This window comes from Mus caroli, unplaced genomic scaffold (assembly GCF_978045245.1).
Source record: "Mus caroli unplaced genomic scaffold, Mus_caroli_1 scaffold_14, whole genome shotgun sequence".
In the NCBI taxonomy this organism is placed as follows: domain Eukaryota; kingdom Metazoa; phylum Chordata; class Mammalia; order Rodentia; family Muridae; genus Mus; species Mus caroli.
Window position 1 is genome coordinate 81,484,987 of NW_028227269.1, and position 21,064 is coordinate 81,506,050.

The window sequence follows — 21,064 nt, forward strand, 5'->3', positions numbered from 1 at the left end:
CAGCACCATTTGTTGAAAATGCTGTCTTTCTTCCACTGGATGTTTTTAGCTCCCTTGTCGAAGATCAAGTGACCATAGGTGTGTGGGTTCATTTCTGGGTCTTCAATTCTATTCCATTGGTCTATTTGTCTGTCACTATACCAGTACCATGCAGTTTTTATCACAATTGCTCTGTAGTAGAGCTTTAGGTCCGGCATGGTGATTCCACCAGAGGTTCTTTTATCCTTGAGAAGAGTTTTTGCTATCCTAGGTTTTTTGTTATTCCAGATGAATTTGCAGATTGCACTTTCTAATTCGTTGAAGAATTGATTTGGAATTTTGATGGGGATTGCATTGAATCTGTAGATTGCTTTTGGCAAGATAGCCATTTTTACAATGTTGATCCTGCCAATCCATGAGCATGGGAGATCTTTCCATCTTCTGAGATCTTCTATAATTTCTTTCTTCAGAGACTTGAAGTTTTTATTATACAGATCTTTCACTTCCTTAGTTAGAGTCACGCCAAGATATTTTATATTATTTGTGACTATTGAGAAGGGTGTTGTTTCCCTAATTTCTTTCTCAGCCTGTTTATTCTTTGTGTAGAGAAAGGCCATTGATTTGTTTGAGTTAATTTTATATCCAGCTACTTCACCGAAGCTGTTTATCAGGCTTAGGAGTTCTCTGGTGGAATTTTTAGGGTCACTTATATATACTATCATATCATCTGCAAAAAGTGATATTTTGACTTCATCTTTTCCAATTTGTATCCCTTTGATCTCCTTTTGTTGTCGAATTGCTCTGGCTAGGACTTCAAGTACAATGTTGAATAGGTATGGAGAAAGTGGACAGCCTTGTCTAGTCCCTGATTTTAGAGGGATTGCTTCAAGCTTCTGACCATTTACTTTGATGTTGGCTACTGGTTTGCTGTAGATTGCTTTTATCATGTTTAGGTATGGGCCTTGAATTCCTGATCTTTCCAAGAGTTTTATCATGAATGGGTGTTGGATCTTGTCAAATGCTTTTTCCGCATCTAACGAGATGACCATGTGGTTTTTGTCTTTGAGTTTGTTTATATACTGGATTACGTTGATGGATTTCCGTATATTGAACCATCCCTGCATCCCTGGGATGAAACCTACTTGGTCAGGATGGATGATTGTTTTGATGTGTTCTTGGATTCGGTTAGCAAGAACTTTATTGAGGATTTTTGCATCAATATTCATAAGGGATATTGGTCTGAAGTTTTCTATCTTTGTTGGGTCTTTTTGTGGTTTAGGTATCAGAGTAATTGTGGCTTCATAGAATGAGTTGGGTAGAGTACCTTCTGTTTCTATTTTGTGGAATAGTTTGTGAAGAACTGGGATTAGATCTTCTTTGAAGGTCTGATAGAACTCTGCACTAAACCCATCTGGTCCTGGGCTTTTTTTAGTTGGGAGACTATTAATGACTGCTTCTATTTCTTTGGGGGATATAGGGCTGTTTAGATCATTAACCTGATCTTGATTCAACTTTGGTACCTGGTATCTGTCTAGGAACTTCTCCATTTCATCCAGGTTCTCCAGTTTTGTTGAGTATAGCCTTTGGTAGAAGGATCTGATGGTGTTTTGGATGTCTTCAGGATCTGTTGTTATGTCTCCTTTTTCATTTCTGATTTTGTTAATTAGGATGCTTTCCCTGTGCCCTCTAGTGAGTCTGGCTAAGGGTTTATCTATCTTGTTGATTTTCTCAAAGAACCAGCTCCTTGATTGGTTGATTCTTTGAATAGTTTTTCTTGTTTCCACTTGGTTGATTTCACCCCTGAGTTTGATTATTTCCTGCCGTCTACTCCTCTTGGGTGAATTTGCTTCCTTTTGTTCTAGTGCTTTTAGGTGTGTTGTCAAGCTGCTAATGTGTGCTCTCTCTAGTTTCCTTTTGGAGGCACTCAGAGCTGAGTTTTCCTCTTAGAAATGTTTTCATTGCGTCCCAGAAGTTTGGGTATGTTGTGGCTTCATTTTCATTGAACTCTAAAAAGTCCTTAATTTCTTTCTTTATTCCTTCCTTGACCAAGGTATCATTGAGAAGAGTGTTGTTCAGTTTCCACGTGAAGGTTGGCTTTCTATTATTTATTTTGTTATTGAAGATCAGCCTTAGTCCATGGTGATCTGATAGGATGCATGGGACAATTTCAATATTTTTATATCTGTTGAGGCCTGCTTTGTGACCAATTATGTGGTCAATTTTGGAGAAGGTACCATGAGGTGCTGAAAAGAAGGTATATCCTTTTGTTTTAGGATAGAATGTTCTGTAGATATCTGCCAGATCCATTTGATTCATAATTTCTCTTAGTTTCACTGTGTCCCTGTTTAGTTTCTGTTTCCATGATCTGTCCATTGGTGAAAGTGGTGTGTTGAAGTCTCCCACTATTATTGTATGAGGTGCAATGTGTGCTTTGAGCTTTACTAAAGTTTCTTTAATGAATGTGGCTGCCTTTGTATTTGGAGCATAGATATTCAGGATTGATAGTTCCTCTTGGAGGATTTTACCTTTGATGAGTATGAAGTGTCCCTCCCTGTCTTTTTTAATGACTTTGGTTTGGAAGTCAATCTTATCAGATATTAGAATGGCTACTCCAGCTTGTTTCTTCATGCCATTTGCTTGGAAAATTGTTTTCCAGCCTTTCATTCTGAGGTAGTGTCTATCCTTTTCTCTGAGATGAGTTTCCTGTAAGCAGCAAAATGTTGGGTCTTGTTTGTGTAGCCAGTTTGTTAGTCTATGTCTTTTTATCGGGGAGTTGAGTCCATTGATATTAAGAGATATTAAGGAAAAGTAATTGTTGTTTCCTGTTATTTTTGTTGTTAAAGTTGGCATTTTGTTCTTGTGGCTGTCTTCTTTTAGGTTTGTTGAGGGATTACCTTCTTGTTGTTTCTAGGGCGTGGTTCCTGTCCTTGTATTGGTTTTTTTCTGTTATTATCCTTTGAAGGGCTGGATTCGTGGAGAGATAATGTGTGAATTTGGTTTTGTCGTGGAATACTTTGGTTTCTCCATCTATGTTAATTGAGAGTTTGGCTGGGTATAGTAGCCTGGGCCGGAATTTGTGTTCTTTTAGTGTCTGTATAACATCCGTCCAGGATCTTCTGGCTTTCATAGTCTCTGGTGAAAAATCTGGTGTAATTCTGATAGGCTTGCCTTTATATGTTACTTGGCCTTTTTCTCTTACTGCTTTTAGTATTCTATCTTTATTTAGAGCATTTGTTGCTCTGATTATTATGTGTCGGGAGGTATTTCTTTTCTGGTCCAGTCTATTTGGAGTTCTGTAGGCTTCTTGTATGTTCATGGGCATCTCTTTCTTTAGATTTGGGAAGTTTTCTTCTATAATTTTGTTGAAGATGTTTGCTGGTCCTTTGAGTTGAAAATCTTCATTCTCATCCACTCCTATTATCCGTAGGTTTGGTCTTCTCATTGTGTCCTGTATTTCTTGGATGTTTTGAGTTAGGATCTTTTTGCATTTTACATTTTCCTTGATTGTTGTGCCGATGTTCTCTATGGAATCTTCTGCACCTGAGATTCTCTCTTCCATCTCTTGTATTCTGTTGCTGATGCTCGTATCTATGGTTCCAGATTTCTTTCCTAGGGTTTCTATCTCCAGTGTTGCCTCATTTTGGGTTTTCTTTATTGTGTCTACTTCCCTTTTTAGGTCTAGTATGGTTTTGTTCATTTCCATCATCTGTTTGGATGTGTTTTCCTGTTTTTCATTAAGGACTTCTACCTGTTTGATTATGTTATCGTGTTTTTCTTTAAGGATTTGTAACTCTTTAGCAGTGTTCTCCTGAAATTCTTTAAGGGATTTTTGTGCTTCCTCTTTATTGTCTTCTGCCTGTTTAGCAGTGTTCTCCTGCATTTCTTTAAGTGTGTTATTAAAGTCCTTCTTGAAGTCCTCTATCATCATCAGGAGATATGCTTTTAAATCCGTGTCTAGCTTTTCCGGTGTGTTGGGGTGCCCTGGACTGGGCGAAGTGGGGGTGCTGGGTTCTGATGATGGTGAGTGGTCTTGGTTTCTGTTAGTAAGATTATTACGTTTACCTTTCGCCATCTGGTAATCTCTGGGGTTAGTTGTTATTGTTGTCACTGTTTAAAGATTGGAGCCGAAGCTGTGTTCCACTCACCAGCAGTCTCTAAATCCTGCGGCGGGGGTCGTGGGTAGCTGATGGTTCCCCGGTGCTGGTCCAGCCGGAAGAGGCCTGTGGTCCTACTCAGGCCGGTTTCTGCTTCCCTAACTAATGCAGTCTCAGGTCCCGCGCAATTGGATTGGAGCAGAAGCTGTGCTCCACTCACCAGAAGTCTTAAGATCCTGTGGCGGGTGTTGTGGGTAGCTGGCGAGTGTCAGCTGACCCTGCGCCCCAGCTGCCCTGGTGCTTTTCTGACCGGAAGAGGGTTGTGGCCCTATGTAGGCCGGATTTCTCTCTCCCCAACCAGAGCAGTCTCAGGTCCCGCGTGATTGGACTGGAGCAGAAGCTGTGTTCCACTCACCAGCAGTCCCGAAATCCTGCGGCGGGGGTCGTGGGTAGCTGGCGGGTGTCAGGCAACCCTGCGCTCCCGCTACCCCGGCGCTGATCTGGCCGGATGAGGCCTGTGGCCCTACTCAGGCCGGTTTCTGCTTCCCTAACTAATGCAGTCTCAGGTCCCGCGCAATTGGATTGGAGCAGAAGCTGTGCGATAGCCTCATTTTTTGTTTGAAGACTATGCCATTTCACTCTCTCAGAAGTGGGAAGAGAGAGGCAGTCCACATGCTGAGACTTGACTGTATCTGTAACAATTCAGCACAGTGGCCCTCATGCTCAAATTTGGAGCATTTTAGGTTGGTGGCTGTATTGGCCTTCATGTTTGATTCTCTCTCGTGATAGGTGGCTATGTAAAATTGGGAGTGAGAAATGGAGCAAGGCCAGAGTCTTTGCTTGTGTAGAATGGGATGCTGGAGAGGATAGCTTTTAGCAGCACCTGAGTGCCCTCTGATCTCTCTGACCCAGGGCCAAGAAAGCCATGGAGGAAATGGTATCAAGTTATAAATGGACACATGCCTGCTGGCCTCCCTGCCGCCTCCCAAGTGGACTGGGATCGGTTCTGGCTGACTATTAGTTTGGCCATTGAACAGCTCAAAATGACAGAAAGCAGTGTGGAAGGTTTCTCCCCCAACCCCAACCCCCACCCCACCCCCTGCCTTCACCTGGGATGGTGTACTCACCTGATTTTGTAAACAATGCAGAGTATCTAACATTTACTAGTCTGGGGAGGTGGAGGGGCGGCACAGTGTATATGTTTTCAGTTATTATGATCAGAATACATGTCAAGCTTTGTGGCTTAAAATGAAATTGAACAATGAAACTTATCTTCTCACTTCTGGAAGACCAGACCTCTGAACTAGGTTTCTCTGGGTCAGCATGTTACTTCTTTGCCTGGGTTCTTAGACTCTGTCTTTCCAGAGGCCACCAGCACTCCTTGGCTTCTGGCTCCTTCCTCCATATTTGCAAATGGGAAATCCTGGATCTTTGACCCTTTTATACTCTCATCCCACTCTCTAGCCAACTATAATCAGGAAAGCCCTGTGCTGTCAAGAACTGAAAATAAATGGGACACACCTGAAGAGGCCAGAACACTCTCCCAGTTCAAGGCCCCTAACCTTTATTACATGACCCTGGTACCGAATCAGGTAACTTAGTCTCAGGCCCTAGGGATTAGTGTGTGCTCATTTGTTGGAGAAGGATGTCTTTCTGTTTTTCATACTGTGTATTAAACTAATATGCACGTGATATGGACATACTTTCTGTACCCTTTCCCACTCCATTAAATGCTCAGGTGATTTCCAGTTCCCCCTGGACACGCCTTCGTCCACTGGTGTGGAGATCCATGCAGCCATGTGTGGAGCAAGAACCCCTGGCGTTTCTGCTGCTAGTCTCACTACTTGACAGTCTCTTGTGTCCTTGCACTGTTTGCCTCCTTCACCCATCAGCACCAACACCGGCCTGTTAACCAGTAAAGAAAAAAAAAGTGTCAAGAAACAGATGACACACAGATCTGAGGAGATGACAATGAAGCATTGAGGTCTTTAGAAGTTCTGGGAACTTTTACTGACCAGTGTCATTTGTGCTCCATCCATTATGGCTGGCCTTCAGCAGTCAGACATTCCAGTCTGTGTAGTCCACATCACTCCCAAGGAATCAGCTCTCTTGTTTTGCAGAGCAACAGCAGATTCTGGTAAAAACAAACAAACCAAAAAAAAAAAAAAAACAACCAACAACAACAACAGACAGACAAGGCTGCATCCAGCTTTGTCCTCCCTACCAATCTCCAGATAAAGGTGCTTTCCCTGAGGTGTCATGAAGCTATCTAGTCAATATCCTGGAATCCCATTCTCCCTGTGTTTCTCTTCAATTAAATGGGAGAAAATGTTCCCGTGAAAGTAACTTAGGAAGCACTACATGTGGTAATAGTAAAACCATAGCCCAAAGCAGCCGGTGATTTTCATCCATCTGCCTGGCAGAGCCCAGAGCGTGCCAGGCTGATCCTTGGAGAGCCATCTCCGGTCTCAGCTGGTGCTTGAGTGCCTGAGGAGTTGCTCCTTACATGTAGTTATTAAAAATTATGAAATCTTGAGATGTCTTTTTATGGAACGCGGCCTCAAATCGAGATGCCCTTGGATGTAAACACTGAATTCACTTTGGACTGCCGTTGAGCAGTTGAGCTGTTTGCTGAGCACTTAATATTAATGAGGGCTCCGTGGTGAGCAAAACAGTCTAATGGGACACGCAAATACAAATTGATATGATGACTGAAATAGAGAAAAGACAGAGGTCTTATAAGAGCTTATGACAAGATACTCTAAGACACTGTAAACAGACTTGAAGCAATGTTGTTAAATGTGAGTATTCCCTTTAAGAATATCTTGCAGGTTACGTACGGTGTAGAAAACAGGTCAGAGAGGAGTCAGGGCTTGCCTCCTATTATGTCCTTCCTATTATGAATGTCCATACCTATAGGTTCTTCAGAGTAGATAATGCTAATTGGTTAACACCCCCCATTCCCCCCCCCCATGCCTCCATGTGGTGCAGGGGCTAGAATAACCAAGAATCTTTGTTCCCCATCCTTTTTGTAGCTCAAAGTAGTCGTGTGACTCTGTTCTGGCCTGAGATTTGAGCCGACATCTATCGGGGTCTTCTGGAAGGAAACAAATGTGGGCTCTCCCCAGTTTGTTCCACCGTTAACAGAGATGTGAAGTTTCTCCCTGAAATGAGGCACCATAGCAATGTCAGCTGCCACCGCAGCTTGCAGGCCGCTACTATGGTCATCACTGACATGGTGATTCAAACATCAGTTTCCCTCAAAACTGTTAACTAGCATTGCTATAGCTAGAAGATGAAGTCCCAAGATTCACTTCAGGCCTTGAACTGGGACAGCAAAAATGTCTGGTGAGTCCAAACTGTTGGACTTCATGCCAAGAGCTTCCTGAAGGGGGTCCTTTAGTGTTTCACTTCTTTGGCCCAGCCATCTCCAATACATTCTTAACCCACAATCCTGGATCCCCGAATCACTAACCGTAGTAGTCCATTATGAAAGATAATGAATTCTTCTGATACACTGGTGTGCTGTATATACAGTGTGTGTGTGTGTGTGTGTGTGTGTGTGTGTGTGTGTGTGTGGTGTGTATACAATGCATGTGGATAGACATACACATGGATGAGCAATCATAAGTAAGGATGCAGGTGCATGTGTGCCATGGTGCACATGTGGAGGTCAGAGAATAACCTCCAGCATCATTTCTCATCTTCTACTTTGTTTGAGACAGGGTCTCCATAATTGGTCACTGCTGTCTATGGGAGAGCAACTGGCTCATTCTTCTACCTGGGCATTCTTCTATCTCTGCCTCCTTCTCGCTTAGGAGCACTAGAGTTATAGATACACGTTGTATGTCCAGCTTTATGTAACCTCTAGGGTTCAAACTTGGGTGCTCATACTTTTAGAGCAAGAACATTACCCACTAGGCTACCTCCCGAGCCCACCTATCTGCCTTTTTAACTATAGACACGAACACAGGGCCTGACATTAAAAGTGGTTAAGTAAACCTGAATAGCTTTAAGAGCTGGAAAAATAACAGTTGTATTATACTTTTATGGACAAACAAAGATATGATGTGTGACCTTCTGGGAGCCAGCTGGGCGAGATGAAGCTCAGCAAAGCATGCACACTTCACATTGTGAATCGTGATTGTCATCAGCTCAAATTCCTGCCTCTGGGCTGACAAGAGGGTGTCCACAGAATCAATGTCACTCATTCGCAGACACAAGGAAAGACTAGGTCTTTAATTCAATGCAAGAGCCAAAGGAGAACTAGGTGGCTGGTTGCAAAGTCAACTTGGATAAGAAGGTCTCCATGCCAGAGGCCCAGGGCATCGGTTTGTTTATATTGTCATAATTTTTTTATAAATGTGTAACTTCCTTCCTTAAGTTATAGGCATTTTTCTTTTCGATAATTACACTATAATTTCTCTACACTTGACATTTTTTAATCCTCTGCTGAAGAAACACTGCATGAGATAAATAAATTAGTCCATTGGCTCATTAAATTGCACAAACAATACTAACATGGGTCCTTTGTCATTTCGGACAGGAATGTCATCCAAAAAGGCAGAGATGAGAAGGCCTGAACTGACCAAGAAGGACTGGTGCTAGGAGCTCTTGGGGCTACCTACATCTTTGTCTGGCTCTGACGTCATCCACCTAGTGTAGTCTTTAAAAAAAAAATCAGTACTCCCCCATCCTACCCAACCCTACCTCCAACCTGCGATGCTGTCACCCCTCAGACAGTTTTTCATTGGGCAGGTCAAAGAAGCCAGCCTCTCATATTTTCAAACTGGATTATCCACCCAGTAAACGCACATATCACTGCAGAGACAGGGTAGTGACGTCCCTAAAGAAGTGGAACACTTTGAAGAAGCTGAAAACTTCTCTAATCCACAGTCCAGTCATGTGATCTCAAGGAGGCTTCCATTTCTAAAAAGATGGTCACTCTTCCTCCCGCTTGCTCAGCACTAATTCAGTGAATCATGTCTATTGCTTATGTAAAAGAAAGCCCGGTGGGTAGTGTAATGGCTGCTGTCATTCTGTTATTTGGAGGATCCCTGTACCTGTGCTGGGTGCTGAGCTCCTTGTAGAAGAGCGCCCTTATTACTGAGGCTCACCCAGGCAGAACCAACCCAGCTGGCCAAATGATTTCTCTGCTTCACCTGGCTGTCAGATTGGGGCCACCTGCTCCTTGATTGGCACAGGGCACGTAGGGCCAACCATGTTCACTAAGACATGGGTCTTCACATCAAAGGATGTCAGGGAACTTACTGTGTTGTTCCCTGGGAACACAAGGTGTCAAAGTGAGATGAAACTGAACCGTCAGGAAAATATAAGCCAGTTTCTGTCTCCCCCATCCCCAGGGAGGTGAAGAAGGGTGGTAGCTAAGATTTCTGCTGATCTGAGAGGGCAGAAAAGTTACTATTTGATAGATTCTGATGACATACTGTTACTATTTGATAGATTCTGATGACATACTGCATTCAGGAAGACTGGGGTAGGAATTACAGCTTTGTTACATACCAGCTCTGAGGCCATCTGGGCCTCCATGTTGATATCTTTACTACAGAACTTTTAAGATTGAGAAACAAATTGGAAATCTGTTTAAGGTATTTGACCGTGCTTCTCAGTGCTTTTATAAGTTCCTAAGGCCTTCTTATAAATTCTTGGGAATTCTCCAAAACGCATGACAAGGAACTTCAGAGAGAGTGTGTTGTAGTGGGTGATGGTCCGGCATCAGGAAAGGTTGCCTTGTCTGACTCAATGGTGAAATCAGCCACCTAAACCAGGACTGTATGAGTGTTTTAAAGTAGATGGTAAATACTGTCTGTATATTGAATTTCTGCATTCTTAAAGTGGGTTGGTTCCAAAGGCACCCTAAATCTAATACATCCATTCTGATTGCCTGCCAAATATCTGTTGTGGCTTTGGCAATTTTTAAAAAGTGCCTTCTGTCAGAGCCTTACTTTATTTTGCTGTAGAGTAAACCATCCCAGGGTCAGTGGCATAGACACATTGGCTTCTTCCTTCCAAGTGAGCAAGGAAGCTGGGGTTGGGTTGCCTAAGATAGGGGGTTACTCACTGAGAATGTCTCACACCTTTCTTGGGACATCAACTATCTAAGGTTGAGAGCTGGCACGCACAGGCACCTGATGAGTGCATGCCACACTATTCAGTAACAGCAGCCAGGCAAGTCTCATGACAAAATGTCAATGGCAGATTTTATTTCCACCATGAGGCCAGGGCAGGGACTACAGTGTATCAATACTGAGGCAGAGTCAGGCATTAGAACCAGCAATTCCTTCTCTATTCTTGTGATGCTGTGAACCACTCAGGATGGAATCCCCTTTATAGTCCAGTAAGGAATTGGCAGTCCTCTTGTTACTGCCTTTTTTTTTTTTTTCTGTTCTCACTCCATAGCCTAGCTGGTCTTGAACTTGTGATGCTCTCCTCCCTACTTCCCTGGTGCTGGGATTACAGACATATGCAACCACACCCAGCAAGACTGGTCTTTTGATCTGGCTATTACCTCTAATGAACAGTGCACTTCTTGGTATATTGTGGACCAACATAATGAGATCCATGCATCTTTAGTAAACATGTCCTTCTGAGATTCCATCACATGGGGAAGCAACTGAGCAGAGGAGAAGGGAGCCATGGGGAACGCCTCTGGGCAGCCAGTTCTTCCCATTTGACCCACAGTGGCAGAGACTGATTATTCTTACTGTCTATTGCCTACTCAGAAGTCTAACTGAATTGAATTATTGGTTTCCCGTCAATCCTCAAAGGTGCTTCTGGTTTTCTCACAGCAACCATCAAAGTAACTGATGCCTCTGGTTTCAAACAGCACACTAGATCAAACGCATAGATTACTTTTAAAATATGGCCATTTTTCTAGCAATAGCTCTTCTTCACCATTGATGAGTGATACTTGGGCTGGTTATTTGGTTGAGTTGAGCTTAGATTTGAGCAGAACCTGGGGTGGATAATGGAAATGGGAATTAGATTGCTTCTTAGACTATAATTAAATAGAACAGAGATGATCAGGCTGCAGGGAAAGATGCCCCTGCCTGTGAGATACTCCCTGTCATCTGAAGGGCTGGGGCCTTAGGATTCTTTCTCAGTCTCTCATTCATTCATTCATTCATTCATTCATTCATTCATGTATTTATTTAGTGATGCTTGGGATGGGATGCAGGATATTTTACATTCTAGACAAGTATTCTGCCTTAGAGCCGCATCCTTAGTCCCTCTTTCTGAGTACTTTTGCAGCAAAACCAAGAAATCTTCAGGGAAGAGTGGCTTTCACACTTGGCTGGTTTTCTGTGAATCCTGTTGTAAGGCAGAATGGCTAGGGGCTAAAAACCTGAGCCCTGGAGTCTACAACTAGATTCTAAGTTGGCTCTGCCACTGGGCATCTGTGGGACCTGGTGATGGCTGAGAGAGTTCTTAGCCTCTGCCATAGCCATTGATATTGACTACAGATGTGTAGCTCTCCACTCCTGAAAACCAGAAGATATAGTGCCTTGAGTCCTGGCTTAGATGTCTAGTTCTAATCAAAGACTTGTGAGCAAGTACATTCTGTGTGTATTGATGGGAATGTATTCTGAATTCCTGGTAGGCGTTCTTACCATCTTAATGGTGGCAATGATATTACAGCATGTCCTAACTTTGTGTCTAACAGCACATCTATTGCTACCAAAGCAATTACTAGTCCCGTGTCTTTGAGAAACTCAGTTTACCGCTGAAATGCCATCATAGCATGTGAAACTAGAGGAAAGTAAGTTATAGCTTTAGGTTTCTGTCTTTAAAATTATGTGATCCCAATAAAGACTTACTCAGAGAATTTATCCCAAGATATTTCTATTGGTTATGGAATCAAAACTGTGTCAATAGTACATGCTAGCCTCTCCCCTTCTCTAGCTGTTCCACCTCCCCAAACAAAAAGATCCATATCCCTGTTACAAACGTTCCTATATCCTCTTCTGGACATTTCTGCCCAGGAAATGACATTGGCTTGTGAATCCATGCCTACAGACATGTGTCCTTCTTAGCCGATCACTCCCCTGCTCTGTTTCTCCCAATGGAACTGCTGCTGTGCACTGTGGTCTCTCTCCCAAAGGCATTCCTGCCTGAACTTCCCAGTGACTGGTTTGTGTTGACATTTTAGGATGAACCTTAGAAAACTGCCATTTCCTTGGAGTCAATTCTGGTAGTTTTCTATGGTTTAAATTTACTTTGAGAAAGAGAAGAAATCTCATCACACATGATGTTCATGTTGGTATCCTATTAAGGACTCCAATCACTTCTCCCTTCCTCTCTTTGTTCACTAAGGGTTTGTTCCTACAGAACATGCTCTGATATTCTCATACCCAGAAGACACTGAGACTGTTTCCTGACTGACTCGGGTTTTCCCTGATGCCTGTTATTAACACTTATACACACTGGGACTGTTTGATAAAGGCTTCCCTTCTTACAACTGTGCAAGAAAACAACTAACACCTCTTTTCTTCACCCTCTTTCAGATTGAGGACATCATTACAAAGATGCAAGATGACAAGACAGGGGGTGTGCCCATCAGAACAGTTAAGAGCTTTCTCTCCAAAATCCCCAGTGTCGTCACAGGTAACATATCCTTAGAAGGTGTCACTGACAACCAGAATGACTATTAAAGAGTTATGTGATTTAGACAGTGATGTGGGGGTGTCTAGGGAACTGAAGACTAACATGAAAACCTCTATGAGGATCTTGACTCGAAGCCCCTCCCAGTCTCAGTTTTTAGTAAAAGCCTACACTTTGCACATCATTAAGAACCACTTTAGTGTTATGAGCCTTTCAAGCGTGTGTAGCTACTGCCTGTGGGAGTAGATGAACTGACAGGTTAGCAGTGTGGCCTGTGGCTATAAACAAATGCCGACGTGCTCATAAACATTAAGCAGGCTTCATTTTGTGGGGCTTGTTTGTTTGCCTGTTTCACTGAGGACATGACTATACTATGTAACTCAGGCTGATCCTGAAATTGTAGTCTTCATGCCTTGGTCTCCCAGTGCTGGAATAACAGGTATGTACCACCATGCCTAGCTCCATTTAAGCACATTTAAAGGAAAGTTTTGTGTCTTAAGAAATGCTCAAATTCTATAAAGTGCTTTTGCTAAGTTTTTAATCTACTGTGCTCCAACTCCTTTTAGAAAGGAATTTTAAAATATGGCTCTGCATTCTGTTACCTTTTTGTGGTTCAATATAGTCAAGCTTCTTTCTTCAGAAATTAAGATTTTCTTATGTTTTAATTGTGTGTACACACATGCATGCACACATAAGTAGGGGTGTCTATAAAAGCCAGACGGAGGCATGAAGTGCCCTCCGGCTGGGGTTCCTGGTGGTTGTGAGCCTCCCAGTGTGGCTGTGGGAACTGAACTCAGGTCCTCATCAAAAGCAGCATCGTACTGTCAACTGCTGAGGGGCCTTTCCAGCCCCCCTTTAAAGTCTTTGTGAAATATATTAGACATGCCTATAGTTACAAAAAAAATCATAGAGACATCACATAGCATTTTGCTTTATAAATAACATCAATATCTTAGAGTCCTCTTGTTAAGTGCTAGTAAATTGAATTCTTCCCCGCCCTGTTTGTTCTCTATTTTAGTTGATTAAGTCATTATTTTTTCTTCATAGCTTTCTTGTAGAGTATGTATCCCTTGCTATCCAAACAAATAAGTAGACGGACTTAGGCAAACATTTTGGTGATTCTTTCATTCCCAAAATTTAGCTATTTGCTTTCCAAAATTCAGGAGCCATCAGAACTAGGTATCTGTCATGCAACTCGGTAGCTAAAATGATAACTTAAAATATTCTGGTGGTGCTGGTATGACATGGGGGCATTGGAGCTTTTTCTTGTTGTTGAAGGGAGTGTGAAATGCTGCAGCTACCCTGAATGGAGTTTGACAGTTTCTTAGTAGTGTAGACATTGCTTATGCCTCCTGGGTGTTTACTCACAAGATAGGAGTCTTTGTGATAGGGTTTCCCCTTTTGAGAGCAAGCTGATTTTGAACTTGCTATGTACTCCAGGCTGACCTTGAACTTTTGCCTCAACCTCCCAAGTATTAGATTTACAAACGTGTGCTATCAGACCTGAAAATAGATGCATCTAATAAAAATCTTTATGCCTTGTATTGTTGTAAGCTATCGTATGTAAAGGAGATTCCTTGGCCCAGTGTATAGGCTTGAGAAAGTTGTGAGTTTGAGAAAATAGATCCAAGGATAGTGTTGGTTCGCTTTGAGTTGAGATTGGGAAAGGCATCAGACGGTTCTGTCTAGGACACAATTTGAAATAAGGGATTGAATATCTGGAGACACTTTATAGAAAAAAAATATAAATGGGAGACTCATGATGTCCAAGGACTTGACAAGATACTACAACTTCCATGTGTTTATCTATAAGGTACTCTCTACCTAGTTAAGAGATAACCTGCTTGCCCATACCTTCTGGGATTTTTGAGTTTGAAGTTTCCCCCATTGACATATCAAAGAGATTATTGTCACTCCCATTAGGAACTCCTAAGTAAATTCTTAGATATTCCTTGGGTAAAGTTGATAAAGAAATGTCTGCTGTTCCATCTGTGTCTAGCTAGGTTGGGATTGGGAAGGCCCCAAAGGAAATATACTGAAATAAGAGATTGGCATAGTTAGGAGGAGAAGATAAAAGGCAAACTATTACAACACAATTACATTCTTAAAAGGTGAGAAATGAAGAACTGCAAGGGTAAGACTTAGCAAATAAATGTTATGTGGGGAAATGGATAGAAAGTTGGAGAGGGGAGAACAAAGTAGAACCCATTATCAGATCATCACCAAGGCTCAGCAAGCCTCATTTGCAAGAAGCACAGAGCCATGCCTTAGCAGCTCCTCATACAGAGGTGTAGATTCTAAGCATGATATCCACAGAAGGTCACTTCAATGTCACTGGATAGCAGATGAGCCTCCTCAGATCTCCTTTCCTGCATAGTAACTGGGTCACAAAGATGATAATTGAAGCAAGAGGCAAGTTTCCCAAGTTCCCAGTTTCCAACCCTATCTCCTCCCCACCTGTCCAGCGAGAGGCAGACAGATCCTGGGCAGCATGCCTAACAACTCCATGAAAGCAGCCATGTCACACAGCCTTGCCCAGCTGTCACTGATAGCCATTCCAAGATAATTCCCCCAACACCTGAATGTCCTAAAGAATTTTCCAGCAACTTTGAAGATTAATCTCCAAGCTAACCCCAGAAACCCAACTCCTAGCATATAGGAGCTCTAAGAAACATCTAATTTCACTTGGTTTTATAGGAAGGAAATCTGAGTCCCAGTGACATGACACAATATGTTAAAAAAAAAAAAATACAGAGACAGAACCCAAACTAGAATGTGGATTCCTTGCCCATTGCAAACCACTGATACACAAAATTGTAGACTCTTGGGTTACAACACTCCCTTAAAAGCCTGATGCATTTCTCTGAACAGGAGAATCACTTATATGGCTTCTTAAAGATATAGTCCCCGGGTACCCTCTTGGGCTCAGACTCAGAAATCTGTTTTCAGCAGCTTCCCAGGTTGTCTCTACAGCCTGTCTGCATTTGTAAGCCCTGCCACATTCTCCCAGCTTCTGCTTTAATAACCTCCAATGATGAATGTTCTCATCTCTCAGCCCATCCTCAGACAACACTGACCTTTGAAAACTTCTTCCTTATAATGAATTGAATGTTCCTTGCCTCCCTGTTGCTTCAAGTCATTCATCTCCATTGCGCCTCCCTCTCCCAGTCAAAGAAAAGAAGGCTGGGTATAATTAAAATTATACGCAGTTTGCTCTCCTTTTGAATTTTTTTACTGTACAAAAAAAATTTCAGAAAATATTCCAGGTATGCACCTATGTTTTTATTAAACATCCCAGCACAATTTGCCCACGTGCATCTCTATCTCTGTCTCAGCCCACAAGTTCATTCTCTGAGCTTGATGGCAATGAGAACATTTTATGGCTTTTCTATTGCATTTATTGGCAAGAGGTTTCAGAGAGAGTGTTCATGGCTGCAAACTGCCTCTGTGACCTTGATCTGACCACCATCCTCTTTAGGTCTGTTTCCTCATCTGGATTAAGTGTTGTCCAAGGCCCTTCTCACTCTTGCCTTCCACAGGCAGCCTGGAATGAAGAAAACACAGGGCCTCTTCCTGCCAAGTCTATGAACGGCGATGCATACACCAGTCTGAGTTTCACTTCGACTGCCCCTACCAATATGACTTGGCTATCTTACCTTCTCTTTCACATTTGCACTTTTTTATTTTCTGCTTAAAGAAGTTCATTTTAGTAACAACATTCTGAAATATGTCAAGTTGTAATCATGGAAGGAAAAAAGGCAGAGCTCTGATGTTCTTGCCCTTCATGTCATTAAAAGCTTGCTCTAAATGTCACATTAATTCATCTCTCCACATTTTCCCTTGCTTGATTTTTTTCTCCTATGAGAAGAAACACTAAGTTGAATGAAGGACAGCTCATTTATTAAAAGTGAAAATACATCACACAACCCGCTAATTGTGTTCTAAAGCTTATTTTTTAAACATTTCTACACACTCACACACACAAAATATTTTACAGTGAGATAAAATTTGAGATGAAAATGAAATCCAGATATGTTGTCATTGACTCTGAGATAATGAGCCTGTTTTAAAGAAAGGATCAAAACACTAGTGTGGCCACTGGTCCCTGAGTGGTGGACGGACGAGCAGCAATAGCTGCCTACTTCCTTAAGCCTGCTGCCTCCTCTCTATACTATAAAGAGTTGCATAGAGGAAGACTAACAAAAGGATTTTATATAAAACTTAAGATACAATCCTTAACCTCTCTCTGTGTTCCTAAGACATCATTTTCTAGTTGCAAGAACACTTTTCCCTCAGTATCTTCTACAGTATTCTGCCCTACATATTCCTCAGGTATGTCCTTGGAGTGCTATTCTGAGAAATAATAATAAACAGAAACACACATTGAGCTTATAATAGATAACTGCTGTCGACTATTAATACTGCATAGACCCTTTTTACCTTTACACTAGCGTGTGTAAATGTACTGCTGAGACGGATGGTGAGGGGGAGTGGGAAGAAGACATTCTTCCAAGTCTATTTTCTGTTACTGAACTGGATACTGAGATTGGACAGGTTAAAGGGGAAAACATGGTTATTCTGTCTCACAGATGGAGACTGGAGCTTGGTGCACAGTGCTACCATCTGGGCAGCTTCTGGTGAGGGCCCCCTCTTGCTTCAGGTCATGAGGGAAAATGCAGAAGTAGATATGTCAGAGAAGTAAAAGGAACCAAGCGCATCCTAAGCTCATACCTGCTGCGGCGGCTACAAAACATGTTTCCCCAGCAGAACTTCAGGTTGGAGCAAAACAACCAACCAGACAAACGACATGCTTCTAGACTGTATCTGATTTTCTAAACAATCCTTCCAGGATCCAAATGTTTCTTCCCACTAAACAAAGTGAGGAGGGCTCCTGAAGAAACTCTGGGTGCGGGGAGGGGGAGTTGATCCCCTTTCCTGGCTGGATTCTTATGAGCTGTTGAACCCATAGCCCTTCCTTTCCTCTGAGTAATAATAATAATAAATAATAATAATATCCATCAAGTACATCTGGGAGTTTGTGGGTTTGCTTCCTAAACCAGAGACCCATGGAGTCTATTTCTTTAGTCCATCAATTCTGTGGACTAAATAGAGTCCACAGAATGACATGATGTGCCAGGATCCCTGTGACCCTTGGGATCAGACAGAGTGGAGAGATGAAGGGCTGTTTCACCATGAAGTCCTTGAAATGGGGCTGGTAGAAGGGAAAGAAGTTAAGGTGAAAAGAGAACTTGGATTTTTAAACTGCACAAGTGTACAATTAGATAAATTTTTTTGAGGAAAATAGGAAAAAGGAAAATCACTTCATGGTGGGGTCTGAATTTACAGTCTCAAGTAATAGCAGGAGGCTTGGACTTCTGTGTTTAGTCACAGGGCCATCGAGATGTCACAATGACACTGCTTGGTGCAGCTCATTTAAGTGGTTACCATGTAGGAGTAGCTTCTCTCACAGAGCATCTATCTGCCTGGCAGGGGTCTACGTTTTTAAAAGGTGTGTGAGTGTGTGTGAGTGAAAGGGGGAGGGGAGGTGCTTGTGTGTATATAAATGAGAAAGTCAGTTATAGTGACAGAAGTGTCTAGAAGCCTTTGTGAGGGGGGGAGGTAGTAAGGAAATGGTGTTAACTTCAGCTAAGGACAGAACAGGAAGGAGAAGACAATGAAAAGTCTCCCTGGATTAGTCATAATCCTGAATTCTGGTCTCCTCTTGCTAGTTATCCCACTAAACCTCCTGTAGCCCTGAACTCCAAACAAACAATTTCAAGTCTCTCTGGTACAGCCTTAGGTGCCTATCAGAAATGAGCACATCTCACTCTGGAGGAAGATGTTTGTTTAAAAGAATTACATTCATTCATTCATTCATTCATTCACTCATTCATTCAGTTTGGGGGGGGGTGCGCGCAAGTGCCTTGATATATATGGAGATGAGAGGACAACTCTCGGGGGTTGATACTCTTTTCATGTTGTTAAGGCAGGGTCTTTTCCATGTTCTGCTGCTATCTGTGAGTCACATTCCAGGATAACTGGCCACTTGTAAGCTTCTCTGTGCCTCCCATCTTGCAGTAGGAGAGCTGAGACTGCAGATGTGTGCCACTGCATCTGCTGTTTTACAAGGGCTCAAAGGATGAAACTTGAGTTGTCAAAAAATTTCATGGCTAGTACTTTACCCAATCTCTTTGGCCCCTAGAGAAAGCGTTTTAAGTATTGATTCCCATTTTAAGTAAAGGTTTCCATAAGAATAAATAATCGTAGAAACATGAAAAACAATATGAGTGAAAGTCAAGAATTATGTTGGAATTTAAGATTGTATAATCCATTGGAATTACATTTAGATTATAAAAGAGTGACTAGATCATGTCATAGGAAATCACTATCCTTGGGGATCAAAACTATAGCTATGATTTTATGTATTTAATCTAATTTTTAGAAAGATATAAGAGGCTTTTAGAAGTCTTTTAAATGATAGAAGATGAAGTAGTCCCCCATCCAAGAACTAGCCAGGCTTGCTTAGCTTCCTAGGTCAGACCAGAATCTGAGGCACATTCAGGTTGGTAACACTAACAAAGATGAATTATTCCCCAAATGGACTAGAAATTTTGATAAGGAGCCAAATGAACTATCTGGAAATGAAAAGTACAGTAGTTGAAATTAGAAAGTGAACAGAAACATCCAACTATATAGCTAAGAAGTGACATTTTGACCTAGCTAAAAAGAGAATTGACAAACGGCAGACAGCACAGATGAAAGAGCTCAGAATGTGACCCTCAAAGACAGAAACAGCTAACGCAAAATTGTTGGAGGCAAAAAGTGATACATTGTATCCCATAATGAATTTTTGAGAAGGAAATAACAGAGAATTTAGAAGGCCCATTCTTCTCAAACTGTCTCTTCTTTCTCATGTTAACTGAAAAATCTAAAGAAAGTGAAAGAAAGAAATTCATATCTAGCTAGTGGTGTCAGTTTGTGGAACATGGAATACCACAAGAAGATCTTCAAAATGACTAGAAAGAAAAGCAAATTACCTACATGTTTAAAAATTACACAGATAGCCCGGCAGTGGTGGCGCATGCCTTTGATCATAGCACTTGCGAGGCAGAGGCAGGTAGATTTCTGAGTTTGAGGCCAGCCTGGTCTACAGAGTGAGTTCCAGGACAGCCAGGACTACACAGAGAAACCCTGTCTTGAAAAAAAAACAAAAACAAATAAAAACAAAAATTACACAGATGATTTCTGTGTAAAAATGGAAGAAACTACGCCACACTACAGAGGAAGAAAATCTTCAAAGTCCTTGATGACAGCAACAACTAGGAATGCTATATGTAACAAACTGTCTTTTAACAACAGCAGCAACAACAGATTATTATACAAGAAACAGAAGCAGCCTATCTTTCTCCAGGCTCTACTTCAGAAATACTCTGAAGTAAAGGCACACAAGCTGAGAGGAGTTGATGGGTTAGCATGTTTTTGGCTGGCATGATCCAAGAGAACAGCCAATGCCCATCTATATATGTCTTTAAAAATGAATCCAATCAAATCAGATATTAAAAATCCATATTTTAATACTTTTCAGACATTGATAAAAATTAAGAGCTTTGGTCTGGCGCTGCTGTGTATTTAAATGCTAAATACTGACCCTCAAGACCCGGTTGCCCGGGACAAGGAGATCCTCACATGCACCAAGTGATTGATGCTATGCAAACTTTCCTCCCCAATATAAAAGTATTAGTTAAATAAAGGTGGGTACCAATTACTGGGGAGAATAGAAAAGAGGGAGTTTCAGTTACTGGACTGGGGGTTGCAGGTAGGGACCATGGAAAGAAGGAGAGAGTGAAGGAGGAAGAAGACAGAGAGAACAGGAGGTCTCTAGTAGAGTGACGGGCCAGGAGCACATGCCTGAGTGGAATGCACCCCCAGGACAGACTAATGGAGCAGAAGTAACCAGGGGGAGATCCAAGCAGCAAATATTTGGGGAGCACAGCTGGGAATTACCAGTCTAGCAAACAGAAATATAGATTAGGGACAATCCCCCAGTATTTGTGCTAAAGCTGACAATCTATGGACTCTGACTGGATTATTGGGGACCGTTTGGGTAATAACTAATAGAGCTTATTAAATGATAAACTTATTATAAAATATCATTTTTAAAAAACCTAAAAGTGGCCACAGACTTGGAAAAGACATTCATAACCTGGTGTAACAAGACATTAGGGTCAGGAATATATGAAAGACTCCTACAAATTGAGATATTGACAGAATCATAGGAAAATGGACAAAAATCACAGGCAAACATTTTATAGAAGAAGAAATGTAAGTCACTATCAAACGTACCACTTGTCCAATGGCCCCAATCATCT

The 21,064-nt window shown here is 41.9% G+C and overlaps 1 protein-coding gene across 6 annotated transcripts in view; it reads left to right on the forward strand.

Moving 5' to 3' along the window:
- The window catches only part of Rgs6 (regulator of G protein signaling 6), a 540,717-nt gene that overhangs the window by 355,505 nt on the left and 164,148 nt on the right, over window positions 1-21,064 (forward strand). For all 6 annotated transcript variants that reach the window (XM_029484451.2, XM_085830530.1, XM_029484450.2 and 3 more), the window contains one exon: window positions 12,599-12,698. In XM_029484451.2, coding sequence (XP_029340311.1) covers window positions 12,599-12,698 — 100 coding nt within the window. The remainder of the gene's footprint in view (window positions 1-12,598; window positions 12,699-21,064) is intronic.